Source organism: Canis aureus, chromosome X (genome assembly GCF_053574225.1).
Source record: "Canis aureus isolate CA01 chromosome X, VMU_Caureus_v.1.0, whole genome shotgun sequence".
Lineage (NCBI taxonomy): Eukaryota > Metazoa > Chordata > Mammalia > Carnivora > Canidae > Canis > Canis aureus.
Window position 1 is genome coordinate 23,089,391 of NC_135649.1, and position 19,846 is coordinate 23,109,236.

General features: G+C 35.9%; 1 protein-coding gene across 6 annotated transcripts in view; it reads left to right on the forward strand.

The window, feature by feature from the left end:
• SMARCA1 (SNF2 related chromatin remodeling ATPase 1) overlaps window positions 1-19,846 on the forward strand; it is a 73,062-nt gene that overhangs the window by 12,923 nt on the left and 40,293 nt on the right. For 4 of the 6 annotated variants that reach the window (XM_077889538.1, XM_077889537.1, XM_077889539.1 and 1 more), the window contains exons 7-14: window positions 3,956-4,111; window positions 5,435-5,566; window positions 6,521-6,589; window positions 12,277-12,386; window positions 14,245-14,471; window positions 15,403-15,524; window positions 18,123-18,158; window positions 19,091-19,243. In XM_077889538.1, coding sequence (XP_077745664.1) covers window positions 3,956-4,111; window positions 5,435-5,566; window positions 6,521-6,589; window positions 12,277-12,386; window positions 14,245-14,471; window positions 15,403-15,524; window positions 18,123-18,158; window positions 19,091-19,243 — 1,005 coding nt within the window. The remainder of the gene's footprint in view (window positions 1-3,955; window positions 4,112-5,434; window positions 5,567-6,520; window positions 6,590-12,276; window positions 12,387-14,244; window positions 14,472-15,402; window positions 15,525-18,122; window positions 18,159-19,090; window positions 19,244-19,846) is intronic. The other 2 variants (XM_077889540.1, XM_077889535.1) reach the window with 1 other exon arrangement.

A 19,846-nucleotide genomic window follows, 5' to 3' on the forward strand; every position in this document is an offset into this window, starting at 1 on the left:
TAATTTCAACTAGGTCATTAACCTCAGTATTTTTGAGTTGCATTTTAAATCACTTTTTATAAAAAAGTCTTTATTAAAAAAAAAGTCTTTATTGACAGTATATCTTTTCCATGACACTATCAGTTATGCTGTTTGACACCAAAAATATGTAAATTTGCATGACAATATTTTTGTTTAAATTTTTTACTTTGGACTTTGACTTCGTATACGTGTACACACACATGAATGGAACCTTTTCTATTACTATGGAGAGCCTTCTGTTTTGTGTTTATGCATAGACACAGCTTTCAGTTTTGGTCTTTGAATAAAAAAATACATATCTGCATACATTCTTAGATATTAGAAGCTCTGGGCTCTTGCTTAAATTAGCCATTTGTCAATCTAGTAGGCTACAGTTACTTAGGACTGTAGAATTAATCTAAAAGAAATAAATTATGCAAAAATGTAAAAATGAATAATCAGCTTAGAAAGCATATTATTAAACTTTGCCTTTATTTTGCCTCCAGAGGACATAGTTTAGAGTAAAGATTTATTCTATTTTACATATTTAGATAGGTTATCAAAAGATATCCTCAAAAGAATGGTAGCATAATGAATTATGTAATTTTATTCTTATCATTTTGCTTGAAGAAAAATTACATAAATTTATTTAAATTTAACTTATAAATAATTTAAATGTTGAAATACTGAACTCATAAATTTCGAATTACAGACTTGATTCTTCCATATGCCTGGTATTTCCCAGTGGCAAATTAGTCATTTAGAACTCTTTCTTACCACTGTTCTTTTCTTTATTTTAAGGTTTTATTTATTTATTTATTAGAAGGAGAGAGAGAGTGCATTTGCAGTGGGGATGGGCAGAGAGGGACAAGCAGACTTCCCGCTAAGCAGGGAGCCGGACAAGGGGCTCTATCCCAGGACCCAGGGATCATGACGTGAGCCGAAGGCAGTAGACGCTGAATGGACTGAGCCACCCAGGCACCCCTCACTGCTGTTCTTTAATATAATACCACTCTTTATAAAACTTTGCATTTCTAAAGTATTGATTTTTGGCTGAAATTATTTCTTGAAGATCATAAGCAAAGAAGAAATATGTATGCTTGCATTTTCTTATGTCTCAGTAAAACTGTCAGTGGTTTTCCACTATATTATATGGAATCCAAGGATTTCATGAAGTATATCTGGGAGTTTTAAAGAAAGAGTAGATGTATTTAATTTGTGACAACCTTATCTCTACCCCATGGAAGTTGGGATTCTACTGGTGGCTTCAAAACTGTTTTAATCTTGGGGCACCTGGGTGGCTCAGTCATTAAGCGTCTGCGTTCAGCTCAGGTCATGATCTCAGGATGCTGGGATCAAGCCCTGTGTCGGGCTCCCTGCTCAGCTGGGAGCCTGCTTCTCCCTCTGCCTGCTGCTCCCCTCTGCTTGTGTGTGTGCATGCACTCTCTCTCCGTCAAATAAATAAGATCTTTAAGAAAAAATTTTAAAATCTTGAAAACCAATCTTCAAAGTCCGTGTTCTTCATATTGGCAGTCATTAATACTGGGAATTCATGTTGGTGGTGATTTTAATTTTTTAAAACATTGAGATAGGGATCCCTGGGTGGCGCAGCGGTTTGGCGCCTGCCTTTGGCCCAGGGCGCGATCCTGGAGACCCAGGATCGAATCCCACATCAGGCTCCCGGTGCGTGGAGCCTGCTTCTCCCTCTGCCTGTGTCTCTGCCTCCCTCTCTCTCTCTGTGTGACTATCATAAATAAATAAAAATTTAAAAAAAAAAAAAAAAAAACATTGAGATATAGTAGAATGGAAAATAGAGTTTTTCACACATGGTGGGGATATGTATTACTCCTTTTTTTTAAGGATTACAATCTAAACTATAATTTTACTGTGAGCCATGGGCAATAGAATTTGCAAACTGGTAATTATTAGTAATATGAGTAATGTACTATATTCAACACTTAATTGACTTGATTGATGTCAGTATGTATAGAGAAAATCCAGATCATTACTCCTAGACGGATTTGAACCTTGGTATCATATGGGATAGATATATTGGGTCTTTATGGTTTCCTGGCCTTTTGTAAACATTTTATGAGGTCAATGTGTTATCTAAGAATTTGATTTAGATTATATCAGATACTTGTTTGAGTTGGGAAATTCTCAGTGATAGTCTGGATCCAGTTTGATGCTAATGTAGTCCTGGAGTATATAGAAATGTGAATCCCAAGTAAGGTTTTTTAGTTGTCTTTTTTTTAAAGATTTTATTTATTTATTTATTTATTTATTTATTTATTTATTTATTTATTTATTTATGAGAGAGAGAGAGAGAGAGAGAGAGAGAGGCAGAGACACAGGCAGAGGGAGGAGCAGGCTCCCTGCATGGAGCCTGACATGGGACTTGATCCCGAGTCTGCAGGATCATACCCTGGGCTGAAGGCGGCGCTAAACCGCTGAGCCACCTGGGCTGCCCTAGTTGTCTTTTTTTAAGTAAGCTCTGCACCCAACCTGGGATTTGATTTCACGACTCTGAGATCAAGAGTTGCATGCTCTACTGACTGAGCCAGCCAGGTGCCCCACCAAACTTGATTTTTTGACCCCTTCTTTTTCCACTCCAGAGGCATCAAAGATCTTGGACATGGGAACGGGAGATCTGGTTTTAGTTCTAGATTTGCTATTGACTCTGTGATGTTGAGTGACTTTTGAAGGGCCTTAATTTTGTCAACTATAAAGTGAGAGCTTTTGGATTATGTGATATTCAATATTCTGTTACACAAATTTCAAAGTAGGGCTAATTTTAATTGAAAAATATGCATATGTTTCATGAAACTGCAGGAGAAATCATTAAACTTAGTGTTTCATAAAATCAAAGATAGGGTGTTTGTGAGACCAAATGGGGTCTGGCACCCTGGTTCTCTTTATGTTGCCTCTAGTTCCCTAATGTTTTAATTAACTTTTTAAATATGACCACTTTCCAGAGTGCCACTGAAATCTCTACAAAGGACTTTTTTCTGTCTTCTATTTTAGTTCAGGCAATTCTTTTATACATATGGGCACTTGGTAAATATTTGTTGAATGAGTAACAGTGTGTTTGGTCCATAACTGAGAATTTATGAAATAATGAGTTTGCAGTTAACAATTACTTTGTTTATGCTTGTAATTTTAGATTTACAGTGCTAATTAGAACCTTCTCAATATAGATTTGGCTGCTCCCTGTAACTTCTATGGTTTTATTTTGACCTGTAACACCTAAAATTCAGTTCATTCAAATTAAAAATGCTCTCCGTAAGCTTGGCAAGTATGTTGGCCACTGCCTGTGAAGATTTAAAAATAGTTCTAAATAGTCTCACTGTTTTAAATAGCCTCCTGTACTAGATAGAGCAAGTCCCCTTTATCAAATCATATTTGTAGCCTCACATCAACATCAAGAAGTTCACAAAAACATGAATAGGCTTTTCATGACCCCTTAACAAAATATGTGACTCATTCCTACTAGAAAGGGAAGGAACATATTAAGAGATCCCAAAAGTTGAAATCATTCATGTATAATGATTTCTTTTCATTTGGTAAAACTGTGTTTATAATAGTTGGTAATGCTTGGATCTTGGTAAGAATATAGTTTTCAGAAAGTAGTTATCTCACCTATGTCTTTTGGGATCATTTGTCTTATGAAGAGAGCTTAGTGATATAGTCATCTAGTGATAAGAACTTCGGTTTATTGGATATACTGTATGTGTTTAAGGGAAGCCTTTGCTTCTCTTTTGTTGATGAATATATTAACATGTCATCCAGATAACTGCTCACAAATGTGTCTTTGGGCCTTGGTTTTCCTATCTTTGAAATGGATGAGACTAAATGATTCCCAGGTCTCTTAGAATTATTGATATTCTCTTGATGTTTTAATTCTGTGACCATCTTGTTAGTGTATTCTAATATAAGGAACTTTATTTTGCATTAGGCTGCTTTTATTCGTGATGAAATGATGCCAGGAGAATGGGATGTTTGTGTTACTTCTTATGAGATGGTAATTAAAGAAAAATCTGTATTTAAAAAGTTTCATTGGCGATACCTAGTCATTGATGAGGCTCACAGAATAAAGAATGAAAAATCCAAGGTAAGCCAATTTTCAATGTCATTGTTTTCTTTTAACTACCATGTCTGTTTACCTTTGTGTATTCAAGATAAAAATGGGTTAGAAGGTTGTGATTTTATTCACAGAATGTAAATGAAAATCAGTTCTAAAAATGGTTTTAGGGGGATGCCTGGGTGGCTCAGCAGTTAAAGCATCTGCCTTCTGTTCAGGGTGTGATCCTGGGGTCCTGGGATTGAGTCCCACATCAGACTCCCTGCATGGAGCCTGCTTCTTCCTCTGCCTGTGTCTCCGCCTCTCTCTCTCATGAATAAATAAAATCTTTAAAAAATAAAAATGGTTTTAAAGTTTAAATTGTTGAATATGAGACAAATGAAAATTGAACAGTTTTTAATATAAAGAAAATTAAGTGTTCATTTGCTATACCTGTTGCAGCCTGACTCTGTTATGCTACAGTATTTAAATATTTTGGTAATATTTAATATACAAAAGTCATTTGCATTGATTTGTCTTTTATTGAGGAGCCTGCCAGCTTATGTGTGTTCATAAGGATTAGAAAAAATCATTTCCTGGAATTATCTGACTTGTGTGAATTAGAGTGTGGTATTAACTTTGAAAAATATCAATATTTCTTGCCATTCAACTCCATCAACAGTAGGAAAAGCATCAATTATTATGATGAACCTCTCTTTGGATCACTGGGCTACTTTGGGAGAAACAGGGACAGAACTGGAGCAAAACCACCAGGTGGATCATACTAATTTCAGTTTGAAACTAATACCCAATAAAAAAAGACGCATGTTAGAGAATAATTATTTAAGAGTATTATAAAAACATGCATTTTTATTGACAAAGGTTACTGTTCTTTTATCCTTTTGTGCTTTAATTTTTATAGTCTTATATTTAGAAAGTTAATACAAGATAGGAAAAATGGGTGCAACTCTCATGCTTAGAAATTGTCACCAGGCCAAGTTAGAACTTGGCTAGGTATGTAGATGAACATGATTAGCAGGGAGAAAGAGATATTAGTATGTACAGTGATTAGCCTGGATTCCATGGAGTTCTGACTGTTTCTGTGGACCCAAAATGGAGAAAATAAGTTTTTTTGAAGTGAGGGAGGAGTCTCAGGTATGACTGTAATTTGCATTCTTGTAAGCGTAGAAATGCCTAGAAGATTTTATTTAGTTGTGATTCACTGTGGCAATATCACCTGAGCTAGGATATTTTTCTATAGAAAAATAATTTTCAAGTTTTATTTTACTCAAAACATGTATTGGTTGGATAAAGAGCTGAATTTTGAGCATTCTGATGAATAAAGCAATGTTAACATAACTATTATTTTTCCAGCTTTCAGAGATCGTTCGTGAATTCAAGTCAACTAACCGCTTACTCCTAACTGGAACACCTTTGCAGAATAACCTGCATGAACTCTGGGCATTACTCAACTTCTTATTGCCTGATGTCTTTAATTCTGCAGATGTAAGTTTAAGTCATATGTTTTAAATGTAATTTTCTTATGTTCACAGACATCTGTTTTCAAAGCATAGAATGTAGTTTGAAATTTATAATTCTTTTTCATTTGTAATTCTTTGTGTATTTTGGTTTTCTCAGAAAAAAGTTCTTAAGTGCACAGTTTTCAAATGGGGATATTTAGAGAAATGATTCTTTTCTTTGAGATTATTCTGCCTGTTAAACTTTGCCAATATTGCATTGTTGTCAAGAACTTATGATATGAGATAGACTGAGTTCACGATTGTAAATTCAAAATTTTCTTCTAATTAAATTGGAAGGGCTTTCTACATACTAGTTTGGCAAGTGGAGTCTTTAAAATGGTGTTTGATTATTATAGTCATTAATATTTGGTAAGTACTAAAGACCTCATGATGTGTGATTCGAAAAACAACTTATTTTGTGAATGTATGATTTACATTGTTTTTATCATTAACACAAGGTTATGCTAGTGCAGCAAACTGAATTGAATGATTTAAGGACATTGGAGCTTGATTTTTCTCATTCCTGAAATTAATTGATAATAAAAAGTACCAAGTTCAGCTATCCATTGGTTTGTATACCTTATCTTGCTTTTGCTTATTTTTATTATTTAGAATTTTCATTATCATTATGTGCTTTCAATTTTATATTCTGACTCTTACTCTACCTCTTAACTGGATGTAATGCTACCATGGTATGAGGAAGCCTAATAAAAGTCTTTTAAGGAAACACTGCTGGTGGAGTTCAAATTTTAACTCCTCTGGTATTTTAGCTATTTTGAAAAGTAAATAATATTGACCATCACAGTGAACACATTTTTGAAAGTGCTTTAAAAATGAATTACTGCTGTATCATTGGATAAGAATTTATATGACATAGAGTTTATTAAAAAAAAAAGCCAACCACCTGTGTGCTTACTGCAGAATTTTCACCCCTCTACAGGACTTTGACTCTTGGTTTGACACTAAAAATTGTCTTGGTGATCAAAAACTTGTGGAAAGACTTCACGCAGTAAGTAATAGACAAGAAAATTTAATAATTAAATACACATACTGAACCAGAAAACAAAATGCCATAGAATCTGTTTGAACTTGTTGGTTTTACCTCTTGGCTCAGTGATACTGTTTCTCCCTCCCAGTCTTTCTAGCAGCACCTTTGGGAAATCAACTCAACTCTGTTCTCAGCCTGTCTAGGGAATAGCGTTTTGCTTTGGCTCTCCTGCATGGATAGTGTGGTCCTCTCCAGTAGAAGCTGTTCATACTCCCATACCCCACAGGTCCTTAAGATGGCATCAGGATTTTCTGGTTCCCTAGTGCCATTTCTAAGCCACTATTTCTCCACCCTCGTGTATAGAGTATAGAACTCTTTCTTTAAGGTGAAGTTATCTTGCAAGTTCATCTTCCACCCATTCTCTTCTCTGTTATCCACTCATCACCAGATAACTCCCTCACATTCATTAAATACCAGTCTTCCATTCTTTGATAACAACTTCTTATACCTTTTTTTCTTAGCTCTTTCACTTATGTTACTCCTTCTCTACTTATTCTGTTACCTTACAGAGATCTCCAGTCCTTGGATCCCTGATTTTTCTCATCCATCACTTCATTTCTGTTGTTACTTTTTTCTTTAAAAAAATACTTTATTTTTAAGTAATCTCTACATTCCACATGGGTTCAACTCATAACCCTATTATCAAGAGTGTGTAGGCTCTACTGACAGAGCCAGCCAGGTGCCCCTGTTGTTACTTTTTTCTGTGTCAAACAATAAGCCCATTTTTTTGTCACTTAAACCACCGTTTTTATTTTTTATTTTTTTAAAAGGTTTTATTTATTTATTCATGAGAGACAGAGAGAGAGGGGGGGGCAGAGACACAGGCAGAGGGAGGAGAGAGAGAGAGAGAGAGAGAGAGAGAGAGGCAGAGACACAGGCAGAGGGAGAAGTAGGCTCCATGCAGGGAGCCCAATGTGGGACTTGATCCCAGGACTCCAGGATCATGCCCTGGGCCAAAGGCAGGCACTAAACCCGCTGAGCCACCCAGGGATCCCCCTTCAACCACCTTTTACCAATACTTCAAACTCCTTCTTTCTTGTCCCATCTGCCATTTCTGCCCTGGAAGCCCTAAACTGGAATAGTATAACTGTCTCTGTCTTTGGGTTTGAACTCTGCTTCTACCACTTATTTTCAGAGTGACTTGCTCTGTACTGGGGCTGTTCAATAGTGATAAAGAAGGTTATACAACTGTTCAAATTGGAACAACTCCAATTTCATGTTCTGTAACATAAGCTGAGATTTGATGATGTCAGTAGTCCTTCAACATGGCCTTGTATAGCATTCCTTTCCATTTCCTATAACAGCTATTTCAGACTTTCACTAATCTCCCTAAGACTTCCATTCCAGATACTGCCTGATCTCCTCCTTTCTCAGCAAGTAACATCATTATTTTCTCAAAGAGAACAGAGAAGTTGTTAGATAGGAACTCCTTCAAGGACATCCAGCTTCCAAGGATATCTGCATCTGTGTTACAGATGTTTTTCCTCTGAAATGAATGGAAGAGACTTAGCCTCTGGTCAGTGGCTAAGTCTTCCAACATGAACCCTGGATCTCATCTCTCCCTGTTTCCTTATGGATCTTTCTCCATAATTTATCCTTTATATTGACTGAATTTTCTTTTTTTTTAATTTTTATTTATTTATGATAGTCACAGAGAGAGAGAGAGAGGCAGAGACACAGGCAGAGGGAGAAGCAGGCTCCATGCACCGGGAGCCCGACGTGGGATTTGATCCCGGGTCTCCAGGATCGCGCCCTGGGCCAAAGGCAGGCGCTAAACCACTGCGCCACCCAGGGATCCCTATTGACTGAATTTTCTCTCTCTCACTCTGTATTGGCTCTTTTTCCTAACATGGAAACATGCTCAAGTATCTTCCTTCTTAAAATCCAAACCCACACCCCTTATGCACCCACCCTCACACATAAACAAAATAATACTCTCTCAACACTGTATAACTGTAGCTGTGATTCTAATTTCTTCCCTTGATAGCTAAGCTTCTTGAGAAAGTGGTTTATTTTCTCCATCTCTACTACCTAATCTCCTGTTTACTCTTGAATCCATTGACCACTGGCTTCTATCCATTTTACACAACTGAAACTTACCTTGTAAGGTCTTCAGTCATTTTCCAGTTGCTGAATTCAGGGTACACCTTTTGCTCAGTATTTGGCTTCTCTGTACTGCTTAGCACTCCTAACCACTCCTGCATAAAAACCTTTCCTACCTGGTTTCTGGGGGTACAGAATGGATTTTCTTTCTTTCTTTTTTTTTTTAAAGATTTATTTATTCATTCATTCAGAGAGAGCGAAGAGAGAGGCAGAGACACACAGGCAGAGGGAGAAGCAGGCTCCATGCAGGAAGCCTGATGTGGGACTCGATCCCGGGTCCCCAGGATCACACCCCAGGCTGCAGGCGGCGCTAAACCGCTGAGCCACTGGGGCTGCCCCAGAATGGATTTTCTCTTACCATTTTGGCCACTCCTTATCAGTCCCTTTTATGGTCTTTTCTTTCTCAGTCTGTTCCTGAGAGTTTAGTATTTTGTAGGACTTTGTCTTTGACTTTATTTTTTATATGTGCTCTCTTTGGGGACCCGCTCCTGTGTTTTCAGCTACCTCTTATCTACTTATAACTCCCAAATTTATCTTTCTAGATTTCTTACCCAGTTCCTGCATATCCCACTGCCTTCTGAGTCTTTCTGTATAAATGTCTCACAGGCAGTTGAAACTCTTAAGAATCTGTCTCAGACAATTTTTTAAAGATTTTATTTATTCATGAGAGGCAGGGAGAGGCAGAGACACAGGCAAAGGGAAAAGCAAGCTCCATGCAGGTAGCCCGACGTGGGATTTGATTCCTGGTCTCCAGGATCATGCCCTGGGCTGAAGGCGGCGGTAAACCGCTGAGCCACTCAGGCTGCCCTGTCTTAGACAATTTTAAGAGGCTCAAACCAGAGGCCAGAAGTTGTCTTTTACTCTTTCCTTTTCCTTAACTCCCATAAATCTCTAATAGTAATAGCTGTTGTTTACTAGTGTCTGCTGTGGTTAAGCTCTACACAAGTACTACCATAAATTTTCACAGCAGCTTTGGAAATAGGTTTCATTATCCTTATTTTAAAATGCTTGTCTTGTACATATACCATAGTTTTCTTTGATGAATGGATGAGGAAACAGGCTCAGAAAAGTTAAGGAACTGGTCCAGGCTTACAATAGCTGATCAGAGGCCGAGGTGATTGTAGAATCAGCTTGATCTGGGTTTGAATTTGGCTTCTACCACTTACTAGCAAAATAACTTCAGTTAAGTTAATAAAACTGAAGGCCAACTGGGTGGCTTGGTTGGTAGGGCATCTGGCTGTTCGTTTCAGCTCAGATTTCATATTTGAGGGTTGTGAGATGGAGCCCCGAGTTGGGCTCTGTGCTCAGATAGAATCTACTTGGGATTCTCTCTTTCCCTTTCTCTGTTCCTCCCCCTGCTCTCTCTCTCTCTCTCTCTCTCATAAATAAATAAATAAATAAATAAATAAATAAATAAATAAATAAATAAATAAGTGTGGTAACCGAGGGCTAGCTGGGTGGCTCAGTTGGTTGGGCATCTGGTTCTTGATTTCAGCTCAGGTCATGATCTCAGGGTTGTAAGATCAAGCCACTAAGTGCCAAGTGTGATGGATGGACTCCATGCTGACACAGAATCCACTTGAGATTCTATGCCTCTCCCTCTGCCTGTGCTATTTCTCTCTAAAATGAATAAAATCTTTTTTTAAAAGAAATTAAAATAATCACATTTCCCTTAAAGATTTATTGTAACGATTTTTAAGAGATTTTATTTATTTATTCATGAGAGACACACAGACACAGAGAGGCAGAGACATAGGCAGAGGGAGAAGTAGGCTTCCCTTGGGAAGACCGATGTGGGGCTCAAATCCAGGACCCCAGGATCACACCCCGAGCCAAAGGCAGATGCTTAACCACTGAGCTACTCAGGTGTCCCTATTGTAAGGATTTGGTACTCTTTGTTTTAAAGTTCATGGTGCACTGTCTGGCACATTACGAGTACTCTATAGATGATGGTAGCACTATTATTTCTTTGTGATAGAATCTGTCTTGCAGGTATACACTGATTATTTCAATTATTTTCTCCCTTTGTCCATATATTCCTTAACATTGAACCATTTTCTCTTCATTCATATATTTAACTGTTTCGAAATGGCCTGCATTTTTATCTCACTTATAGAGAGTCTCTGATCCATACTTTGAATTAAGATTTTATCTAAGATTTAAAAATCTTGTTTCTGGGACACCTGGGTGGCTCAGTGATTGAGCATCTGCCTTTGGCTCAGGGTGTGATCCCAGAGTCAGGGGATTGAGTCCCACATTGGGCTTCCTACATGGATCCTGCTTCTCCCTCTGCCTGGGTCTCTGCCTCCCTCTCTGTGTGTGTGTCTCATGAATAAATAAATAAAATCTTAAAAAAAATCTTGTTGTTTCACATAGTGTAATACCTTCTAGGTCCATTCATGTTGTCACAGATGAGAAGATCTCATCCTTCTTTTATGACTGAGTAACATTCCATGGTGTGTCTGTGTGTGTGTATGAGAGAGAGAGAGAGAGGGAGAAAGAGAGTATAGACCACATCTTCATTATCCATTCATTTATCAATGGACACCTAAGTGTTGCTTCTGTAACTTGGTTATTGTAAATAATACTGCAATAAACATAGGGGTTCATATATCTTTTCAAATTAGTGTTTTCATTTTCTGTGGGTAAATACCCAGTAGCAGAATTAGTGGATCATGTGGCATTTCTATTCTTATTTTTTTGAGGAACTTCCATACTGTTTTCCACAGTGGCTACATCAACTTATATTCCTACCAATGTTGTATGAAGGTTCCTTTTTCTCCATATCCTTGCCAACACTTGATAATTCTTGTCTTTTTGGTACTGGCCATTCTGATAGGTGTGAGGTGATGTCTTATTGTAGTTTTGATTTGCATTTCCCTGATGAATGATATTGAGCATCTTTTCATGTGTTTGTTGGTCATCTGTATGTCTTTTCTGAAAAAATGCCTATTTATCACCATCAAAATTTATTCCTATACAGAATAAAAAAACAAATGTATTAAAGCAGCTTTTTAAAAATAAAAGATTGGGGCAGCCCAGGTGGCTCAGCGGTTTAGTGCCGGCTTCAGCCCAGGGCCTGGTCCTGGAGACCCAGGATTGAGTCCCACATCAGACTCCCTGCATGGAGCCTGCTTCTCCCTCTGCCTGTGTCTCTGCACCCCCCCCCCCGTGTCTCTTATGAATAAATAAATAAAATCTTTAAAAAAATAAAAATAAAAGATTGTTTCATGCTTATTCAAAAGTCTGTGATCTTGTTATCTTATTTTTTAATGTATTTTGTGCCATCAAATAATGAATATCTAATTTAGGTCCCCTATTCTGATTTTTTTTTTTTTTAGTGTATGTGTTGCTGAAGTGAGCACTATTCTGACTTTTTAATGGGCCATTACTTTGTTTTTACTGAAAAGATGGCAACTGGCATTGGTAGTGTTTTTCAGGTTATGCATTGGGAAGTAAATTTCACATTAGGGTGTTGTCAGTGAAAGATTTGGTTTACAATATTAAATATTTTATAAACTTTTGTAAAAACTATCACTTTTTAGGTTTTAAAACCATTTTTGTTACGTCGTATAAAAACTGATGTAGAGAAGAGTCTGCCTCCTAAAAAGGAAATAAAGATTTACTTGGGACTGAGCAAAATGCAACGAGAATGGTGAGCTATTTATTTAGAATAAATAAATTTATTAGAATATTATTGGAATTTATTTACATATAAAGATTTATTAAAATTTAGCTTTGTAGTGGTTCAGTTATGCCTTTATTTTTTCAGTTATGCCTTTATATTATAATCTACATTTTATGTTTAAGTGGCAAGTTAAGTAGTTCAAATGTTTTAATAGAAAATTGATGAATATTTTTGTAGCCTTTGGGAAAGAACATGGGCCTTGAGTCTATAGATCCGTATTTGAATCCCATGCTTTGCCTCTTAGCAGCTATTTAGCTTGGGTAAATTATATAACCTCAGTTTCCCTTCTGTAAAATGGGGATAATAGTATTTAGCTTATGAGTTGATGAGAGGGTTAAAGAGGCTAATGTCACTTACATATTTGTTTGTTATTCTTGCTTTTTTCATCAGTGAAAACAGTAATAACAGTAATAAGTAATAATAAGATGGATGAGAATAGTGATTGTGAATATTAAATAAAAGCTGAATTGGTTTGATAAAGACAAGCAAAGCAGGAAATTGACAAGAAGTCACAAGGAATCATAAATTGGACATACTTAATGTAATCATGCTGCTTAGAGAAGCAAAATGTTGTGGGGCATCATTTTGCCCACAAGTGGTTCAGTAGGTTAGGCATCTGACTCCATCTCAGCTTAGGTTTTGATCTCAGGGTCATGAGTTCTAGCTCTGTGTTGAGCCCACTTAAAAGAAAAAGCAAAATGTTGCTTATATAAATAAAGTTAATAATATATAATATAATATATAATATATATAATATATATAAAAAGATATATATAATATATAATGACTTCTCTACTACTGAAATCAGTATAGGGTAGTGGTGAAGAGTACATTTCTCTATTTTGAAATATAAGATCAAATTCTGACTGTCCCTTTTTGTGGCCCTGAGTAGGTTGTTTTCAATTCTCTTAGCCACGTGAATTTCCATTTGTAAAGTGGGGGTGATTCTAGTACATACCTCAGAATTTTTGTGAAGATTTAACAAGATGATTTATATAAAGCCTTTCACATGATACCTGGCACTTTCACTCAATACAAGCTGGCTGTTATAATTACATATTAATTACTGTTCAAGCGGATACATAGGTCTATATTCACCTGGTAAAGGTCAACAAAAGATAATTAAGAATGTTTACAGATCAGAAAAAAAATGCCTTAGGAAGATTAGGTATAAGAAATCATGATTGTTTTTAGCTCAAACAAGTAAAAGTTGGATGCCAGCTTTTAGCAAATATTGTAGTTATTGAATAATTATAATAGTTATCTGGATAGTTTTCAGCTGATGGCAATTTGTAGCAATGGCTAAAGCAGGAGGAAACATGTTTGTCGGCAGCATAAATTTAAAATCTTCAAAAGTTTCTTGTTTTTGCTAATCAGATTTAGTCTCAAAATTGAGTTTGTTGTTTATCTTTAAATAGGACTCTATGCTGGTCACCAAAGGGATGTTGCTTGATGGCATTAAACTCTTTTTTTCGGTAGTTTTAAGTTTTTGTTATTACAAACAGTGCTGTGATGAACACTATTCCACATATATTGCTATCCACAATGGACAAAATTGCAGATGTAGAATATTCACATTTTAAAACTTCTCTATCTTGTCAGATTGTCCTTCAGAAAGAGTGTACTAACATATCCATATCAGTTTATAAGATCCTTCTATTTCATCACATATTCACCAAAATTGAGTATTTTTTATTTTTTTCTTTTCAAAATTTTATTTAAATTCTAATTAATTAGCATATAGTGTAATACTGGTTTCAGGAGTAGAGTTTACTGATTCATCAATTACATATAATAAATGACTAATTATAGTTAAAAATTTTAGGTATACAAAAATCCTGATGAAAGATATTGATGTGTTAAACTCTGCTGGCAAGATGGACAAGATGCGACTCTTAAACATTCTGATGCAGCTTCGAAAGTGTTGTAATCATCCTTACTTGTTTGATGGTGCTGAACCTGGTCCACCTTATACCACTGATGAGCACATTGTCAGCAACAGTGGTAAAATGGTAGTTCTTGATAAACTATTGGCCAAACTCAAAGAACAGGGTGAGTTACAAATCTATACATTAACATAAAATGACTTTATTTTAGTGACTTGTGTATGAAAAACATTTTACATCTTTGCTCACCATTCATTCATTCACTCATTCAGCAAACACTGTTGAGTACTTCTTATTTGCCAGGAATTGTTCTATGGGCTGGGTATACAAAGATGCATAAAACAACAGTCTTTGCCTTGGACAAACAGTATAATGAAGAGGGATAGTTGCAGTTCATTTTGATAAGTGCTATGATATGTTGAGAAACTGGGAGTTGGGGAAATCTTCACAAAGGTGACATTTGAAGTGAGCACTGGAGAATGTCTAGAAGTAAATCACGGGAAAAAGGAGAGGGAAGCATTTTACAATGAAACAGAAGTGTGAAGAACGGGAATGGAGAGCTTATAGTATTTGGGTTAGAGTGGCAATTGATGAATCTGGAAAGTTGAATGGGGCCAGATTATGAAAGGCCTTTTACACATGCTTAAAGGAGTTTGGACTATTTGGAAGGCAGAGAGGGAGGTGTGTCATAGAAAATTTTGCTGTGTCAGCTGACACAATCAGACTTGTGCGTTTGGAGGAGAACCTTTGAAGCAGTATGGGGGCTCTACTGAGGGATGAGAAATGAGAAACAACACTAGTTGGGAGACTATTGCAGTGGTCTAGTGAAAGGTTGTAGGGACCCATCACTCATCCTTAGGACAGAGTAAAGGCAGACTTTAAATCTTCTCAATATGTGTGGAGGGCTTTGAAGTTCTTAAATATGTATAATTCAGCAGTGCATAATTCTGTATAGCATTCCTTGAAAGTGTATGTGTGTGTGTTTCATGAAGGGTTCATGTACTGTATATTACATGTGATGTTTACTTATATTTTTGTAACTTTCAAATTAGTTTTACACAAGTTGAATAACTTGCTTTTTGGGGGAAATGTTTTAGGTTCAAGGGTTCTCATTTTTAGCCAGATGACTCGCTTGCTGGACATTTTGGAGGATTATTGTATGTGGCGTGGTTATGAGTATTGTCGATTGGATGGACAAACCCCACATGAAGAAAGAGAGGTGAGGAAAATAAAACAAAACAAAACTTCAAAAATCAGAGTTCAGTTAAGCCATGTTTTTCATCATTAGGTAGTTTTGAACTTTGGCCTTTTTTAATAGCTTGTTGCATAAATTCCTCACTAACACCTCTCTGTCTCTCTGAGATCTTCAGTTTGGCTTGTATTACAGTGGCTCCTTACAAAGCATCCTTTTCAAGGTCTTTAAAGACATCCTCACTTATCTAAAGGATACTTTACCATTACACACTTACCTCCTCTAACCACTGCTCTCTCTGACCTTCTGATTACTGTTTCTCATCCTACTCTTTAATCTCTGATTCTGCCATTTTCTTCTCTTGATTTACTTCCTACAGTAGACCCTCGCCATTTGTGGAGTTTAACAGTTGAGATATTTCCAGTTTATGAGCAATCCTAAAGACTCATGAAACATAGTAATTGCTAAAGGGAATAATCTCCATGTTAGATTATTGTAAAACTGAAATTGAACAACATAGGTGTAGGTGCTTATGCATTTGGATCTTAGAATACTAAAAGGTTGGTGTATGGGAATGAGTTACTTAGCTAGTGAGGAAGCTTACCTAGCACCCAGTGTTTTTCTCAAATTTAGGAATTCTTACAGATCTTTAGATTAGCCCTCACGAATGTCATGGGTCTAATGTATTTTAAACCCTTTAAATACTTTTTTTGAGGGGAGGGCTTTGCCAATTTATCTTCTCTTTTCTGTGGTCATCAAGGCTCTGTCTTTGGTTGCTCTTAAGTCTTTTCTCATGCTCTGGGCGGAGATTGTGATTTCATGGTATAGTGGAAAATGCATTGAACTTGGTTTCAGAAGACCTAAATTTTAGCACCAACTCCACCATTTTTAGTGTATGCAAGCTGTTTAATTCTCTGAGCCTCAGTATCTTTAACTGTATTATTGGCATAATATTAATACCTAGGATTTTTTTTCTGACAATGTTGTGAGGATCCTTGGATATGATAGATATGAATGTGGTTTTTAAGCTGTGCAGTGCAGAATATATTATGTGTCATGAAATTACACACAGGCCACAAAGACTTTTAGTCCATGTTCCTGTCCATCCATAGATTCTGTGAGTGCTCTGTCCCTTGTGTGCTTCCTTATTGAAGTTTGGCTGTAGCATAGGATAGGGTCCATAGCAGGCACACAGGCCCTTTTCATATTAAGGGTTTACCTGCCACCCAAAAAGGCAGGGAAACCTTTTTGATAACGTTTATAAATATGAGGATGTTTCAAAGTTTACACTGGCCTCTACTCTATAATAGTTGACTTTTTCTGAAGTGGTAAATTGAAGCTTTATTGGGCTTTTGCTGCTTTATTCCTCAGAATGGGTTTCTTCAAATCCACATTAAGCATAAGCCATATAGTGCTATTCAAAATGACCCTTTTCCCTGGAATGAAGATGATACTAAGGCAGAAAAGTAGGTGCTTTCTGACCTCAGATAGCCAATTTGCATTTCTTAGTGCTCTCCCTGATTATGAACAGTGTGGACTTTACCTAATTATACCCAAAATATTCTGGTTTCTTAAAATTTCAAGTAATTTCTCCCTTCAGAGGCTTTGAATTACATGTTGACTTTAGATACAACAAAGAACTGTTCTGTTCTTTTGTTTTTGTTTTTGTTTTTTTTTGGCAATGTCCCACTTTCCCATTATACAGTTTGTTCACATAATCATTTCATCTATTTTCCTAGTAAGAAGGGAAAGCCACATTTGATTCTTTATTCTAATTATTTGCCGGCTGTTAATAAATAATTCTTTTTCTGTAGTTCTCAGATTTGCCATTTCTTCATTCCTGCAGCTAAATTCAGCTAGCTGGTCTCTGGTCATCCTCTGACTCAGTTTCTATATAACCTTTACTTAATTGGCCTTCTTACTTTTATAGGGAAAGGATCTAACATTTGTTAAGCAACTACTCTAGGCTAAGCGATGTATAGTTCCAACAGAGTTCTTTTAGCAGCCCAGTAAAGTATAATTTACTGGTATAATTTTCTCCACTTGAAACTGTCTCAGAGAGGTTATATGCTTGCTTAGAAACACATATGTAACAAATGGTAATGATTCACACCAGGTTTTTGCTATTTCCTCTACGCCAAATTGCCTCTCACTACACCATGCTGCTTTCTATACTGCCCCCTCTACATGCTATATGGACCGCAGTAGTGAGTGTCCCCTTCTCTACTGCAACTTTTGATCATGCCATTCCATTAATTAAAAATATAACTTCCTGTATTTTCTGATTATAAAAGTCATATATGATTGCTGAAGGAAATTTACAAAATAAAAGTATTTCTGGTCAGTATCTTTTTGTATATATAATTTATATAAGTAATTGATATTATATTATATATAAAGTTTGGTAACATTTTTACTCAGCATTATGTTGTAGTTTCCTATATCAGTAATTCATTGTAAAAATAATTTAAGTATAATATTACATCCAGTGGACGTACTATAAATAATTTATCTCCCAATTGTTGATCATTTAAGGTTGTTTCCAGTTTTTCACTATTATAAACAATGCTAAAGCAAAAGTCCTTATACATAAATCTTTGTGCACATTTCTGATTATTTCCTTAGGATAAATTCCTAGAAGTGGAATTACTGGGTCAAAGGGTATGAACATTTTTAAGACTCTTGATGCATATTGCCAAATTGCTTTCCAGAAAGGTTGTACCAATTTCCATTCCCTGCAGCAATGTATGAGAGTGCCCGTCTCACCGCCCCCTCGTCAACATTGAGTATTATCATTTTATTAATCTTCAAAAAATGGTATTATGTTTTAATTTGCATTTACTTGATTTTACTAGTGAGGTTGAACATTATTTTTGTATTTATTAGCCATTCATATTTGTTCTGTGAATTGTCTGTTCTTTTTCTCTTTTTTTTGGCTCATTTTCTATTGGGGTCTTAGTGTTTCTTTCTAATTAATTTGTATGAGATCTTTATATAGGAAGGATATTAACATCCCATTAATTTTTAAGACTCTTGACTAAATATCCCTGGATTACCTTACCGAATTTCCTCATTACTTCCCTGTTTGCTCCTTGTCACCATATGGAAATAAATCTACTCAACCTCTCCTTTATCCATTGCTCTCATTCACATTACTGAACTTTTTTCTCTCTTGGTCTTCCACACTATACCTTCTTTGTTACTCCTATCTAAACTAATGGGAATGAAGTTGAGATAGCTGACATTTTACCTCCTAGATATTTTTCAGCTCTCACTCAAAACATTTTCACCATTGTTGCTTTAAACGATTTAAACAATTTATTGCTTGCCTAGTTAAATTTGTGTATGTGATTGCTCTAAGTTTGTCTCTATTGATGTAAGCTTCTAAAGACTAGGAACTGTATGTAATATGTTTTCTACAGCAATTCACACAGTACAGTATATAGGTATATGCTTAAGTATTTTTGAGATGGAAGAATATCATAAAGTGGGCTTTTGAATATGCATGTTAAAAATACTTATTTCTTAAGGACTCTGGTAATACAGTTTTATTTTTCTCTCTTTTTTCCATATTCTGTGTCATTTAAAAAAAGGAAGCAATAGAGGCCTTTAATGCTCCTAATAGTAGCAAATTCATCTTTATGCTGAGTACCAGAGCTGGAGGTCTTGGAATTAACCTGGCAAGTGCTGATGTGGTTATACTATATGATTCAGACTGGAATCCACAGGTTGATCTACAAGCTATGGTTAGTAATCTTTAATGATGTCAGAAATTTATCTTAGCTAGGAATACTGTTGTTATTTATGCAGCACAGATGTAATTTGTGAAAAAAGGGCAACAACAACTTTTGGGAGGTTTTCTAAATGTTATAATAGATTACCTTGGAAAACAAAGATACTGTGCTAATTGCAAAAACAGAAAAAACAAAAACAAACACACACACCCCAATCCTTATTCCTGAATATTGAAGAAGACATATGTCTTAATGAGAAAGGTTAAAAAGTTAATCTGTTGATATTAATTTTTGTGAACAACTAAATATATTAAGATCCTTAGCACTGAAATTGGGGGAGGTATGTTTTCGACTTTTGTAATAAGATATTTGGGGTGAGGAGGTAAAAAGGTAACAAAGAAATATTCTAGGAAAACGTTTGATACCTAAGGACACATTGGAAACTATCCTACTGTTTTAAAAAAGAATTCAAGGAGCCATTTCTTTTATCTGTCATGATGTTGTCATTTACTGAGTTATTGCTACAACTTCTGGCAGTATGACTCACATTTTAAGATAATGTAGTCTCAGAAGTACAAATATGCAAAATAGCTATGCACTCAAAATCCTAGTAAA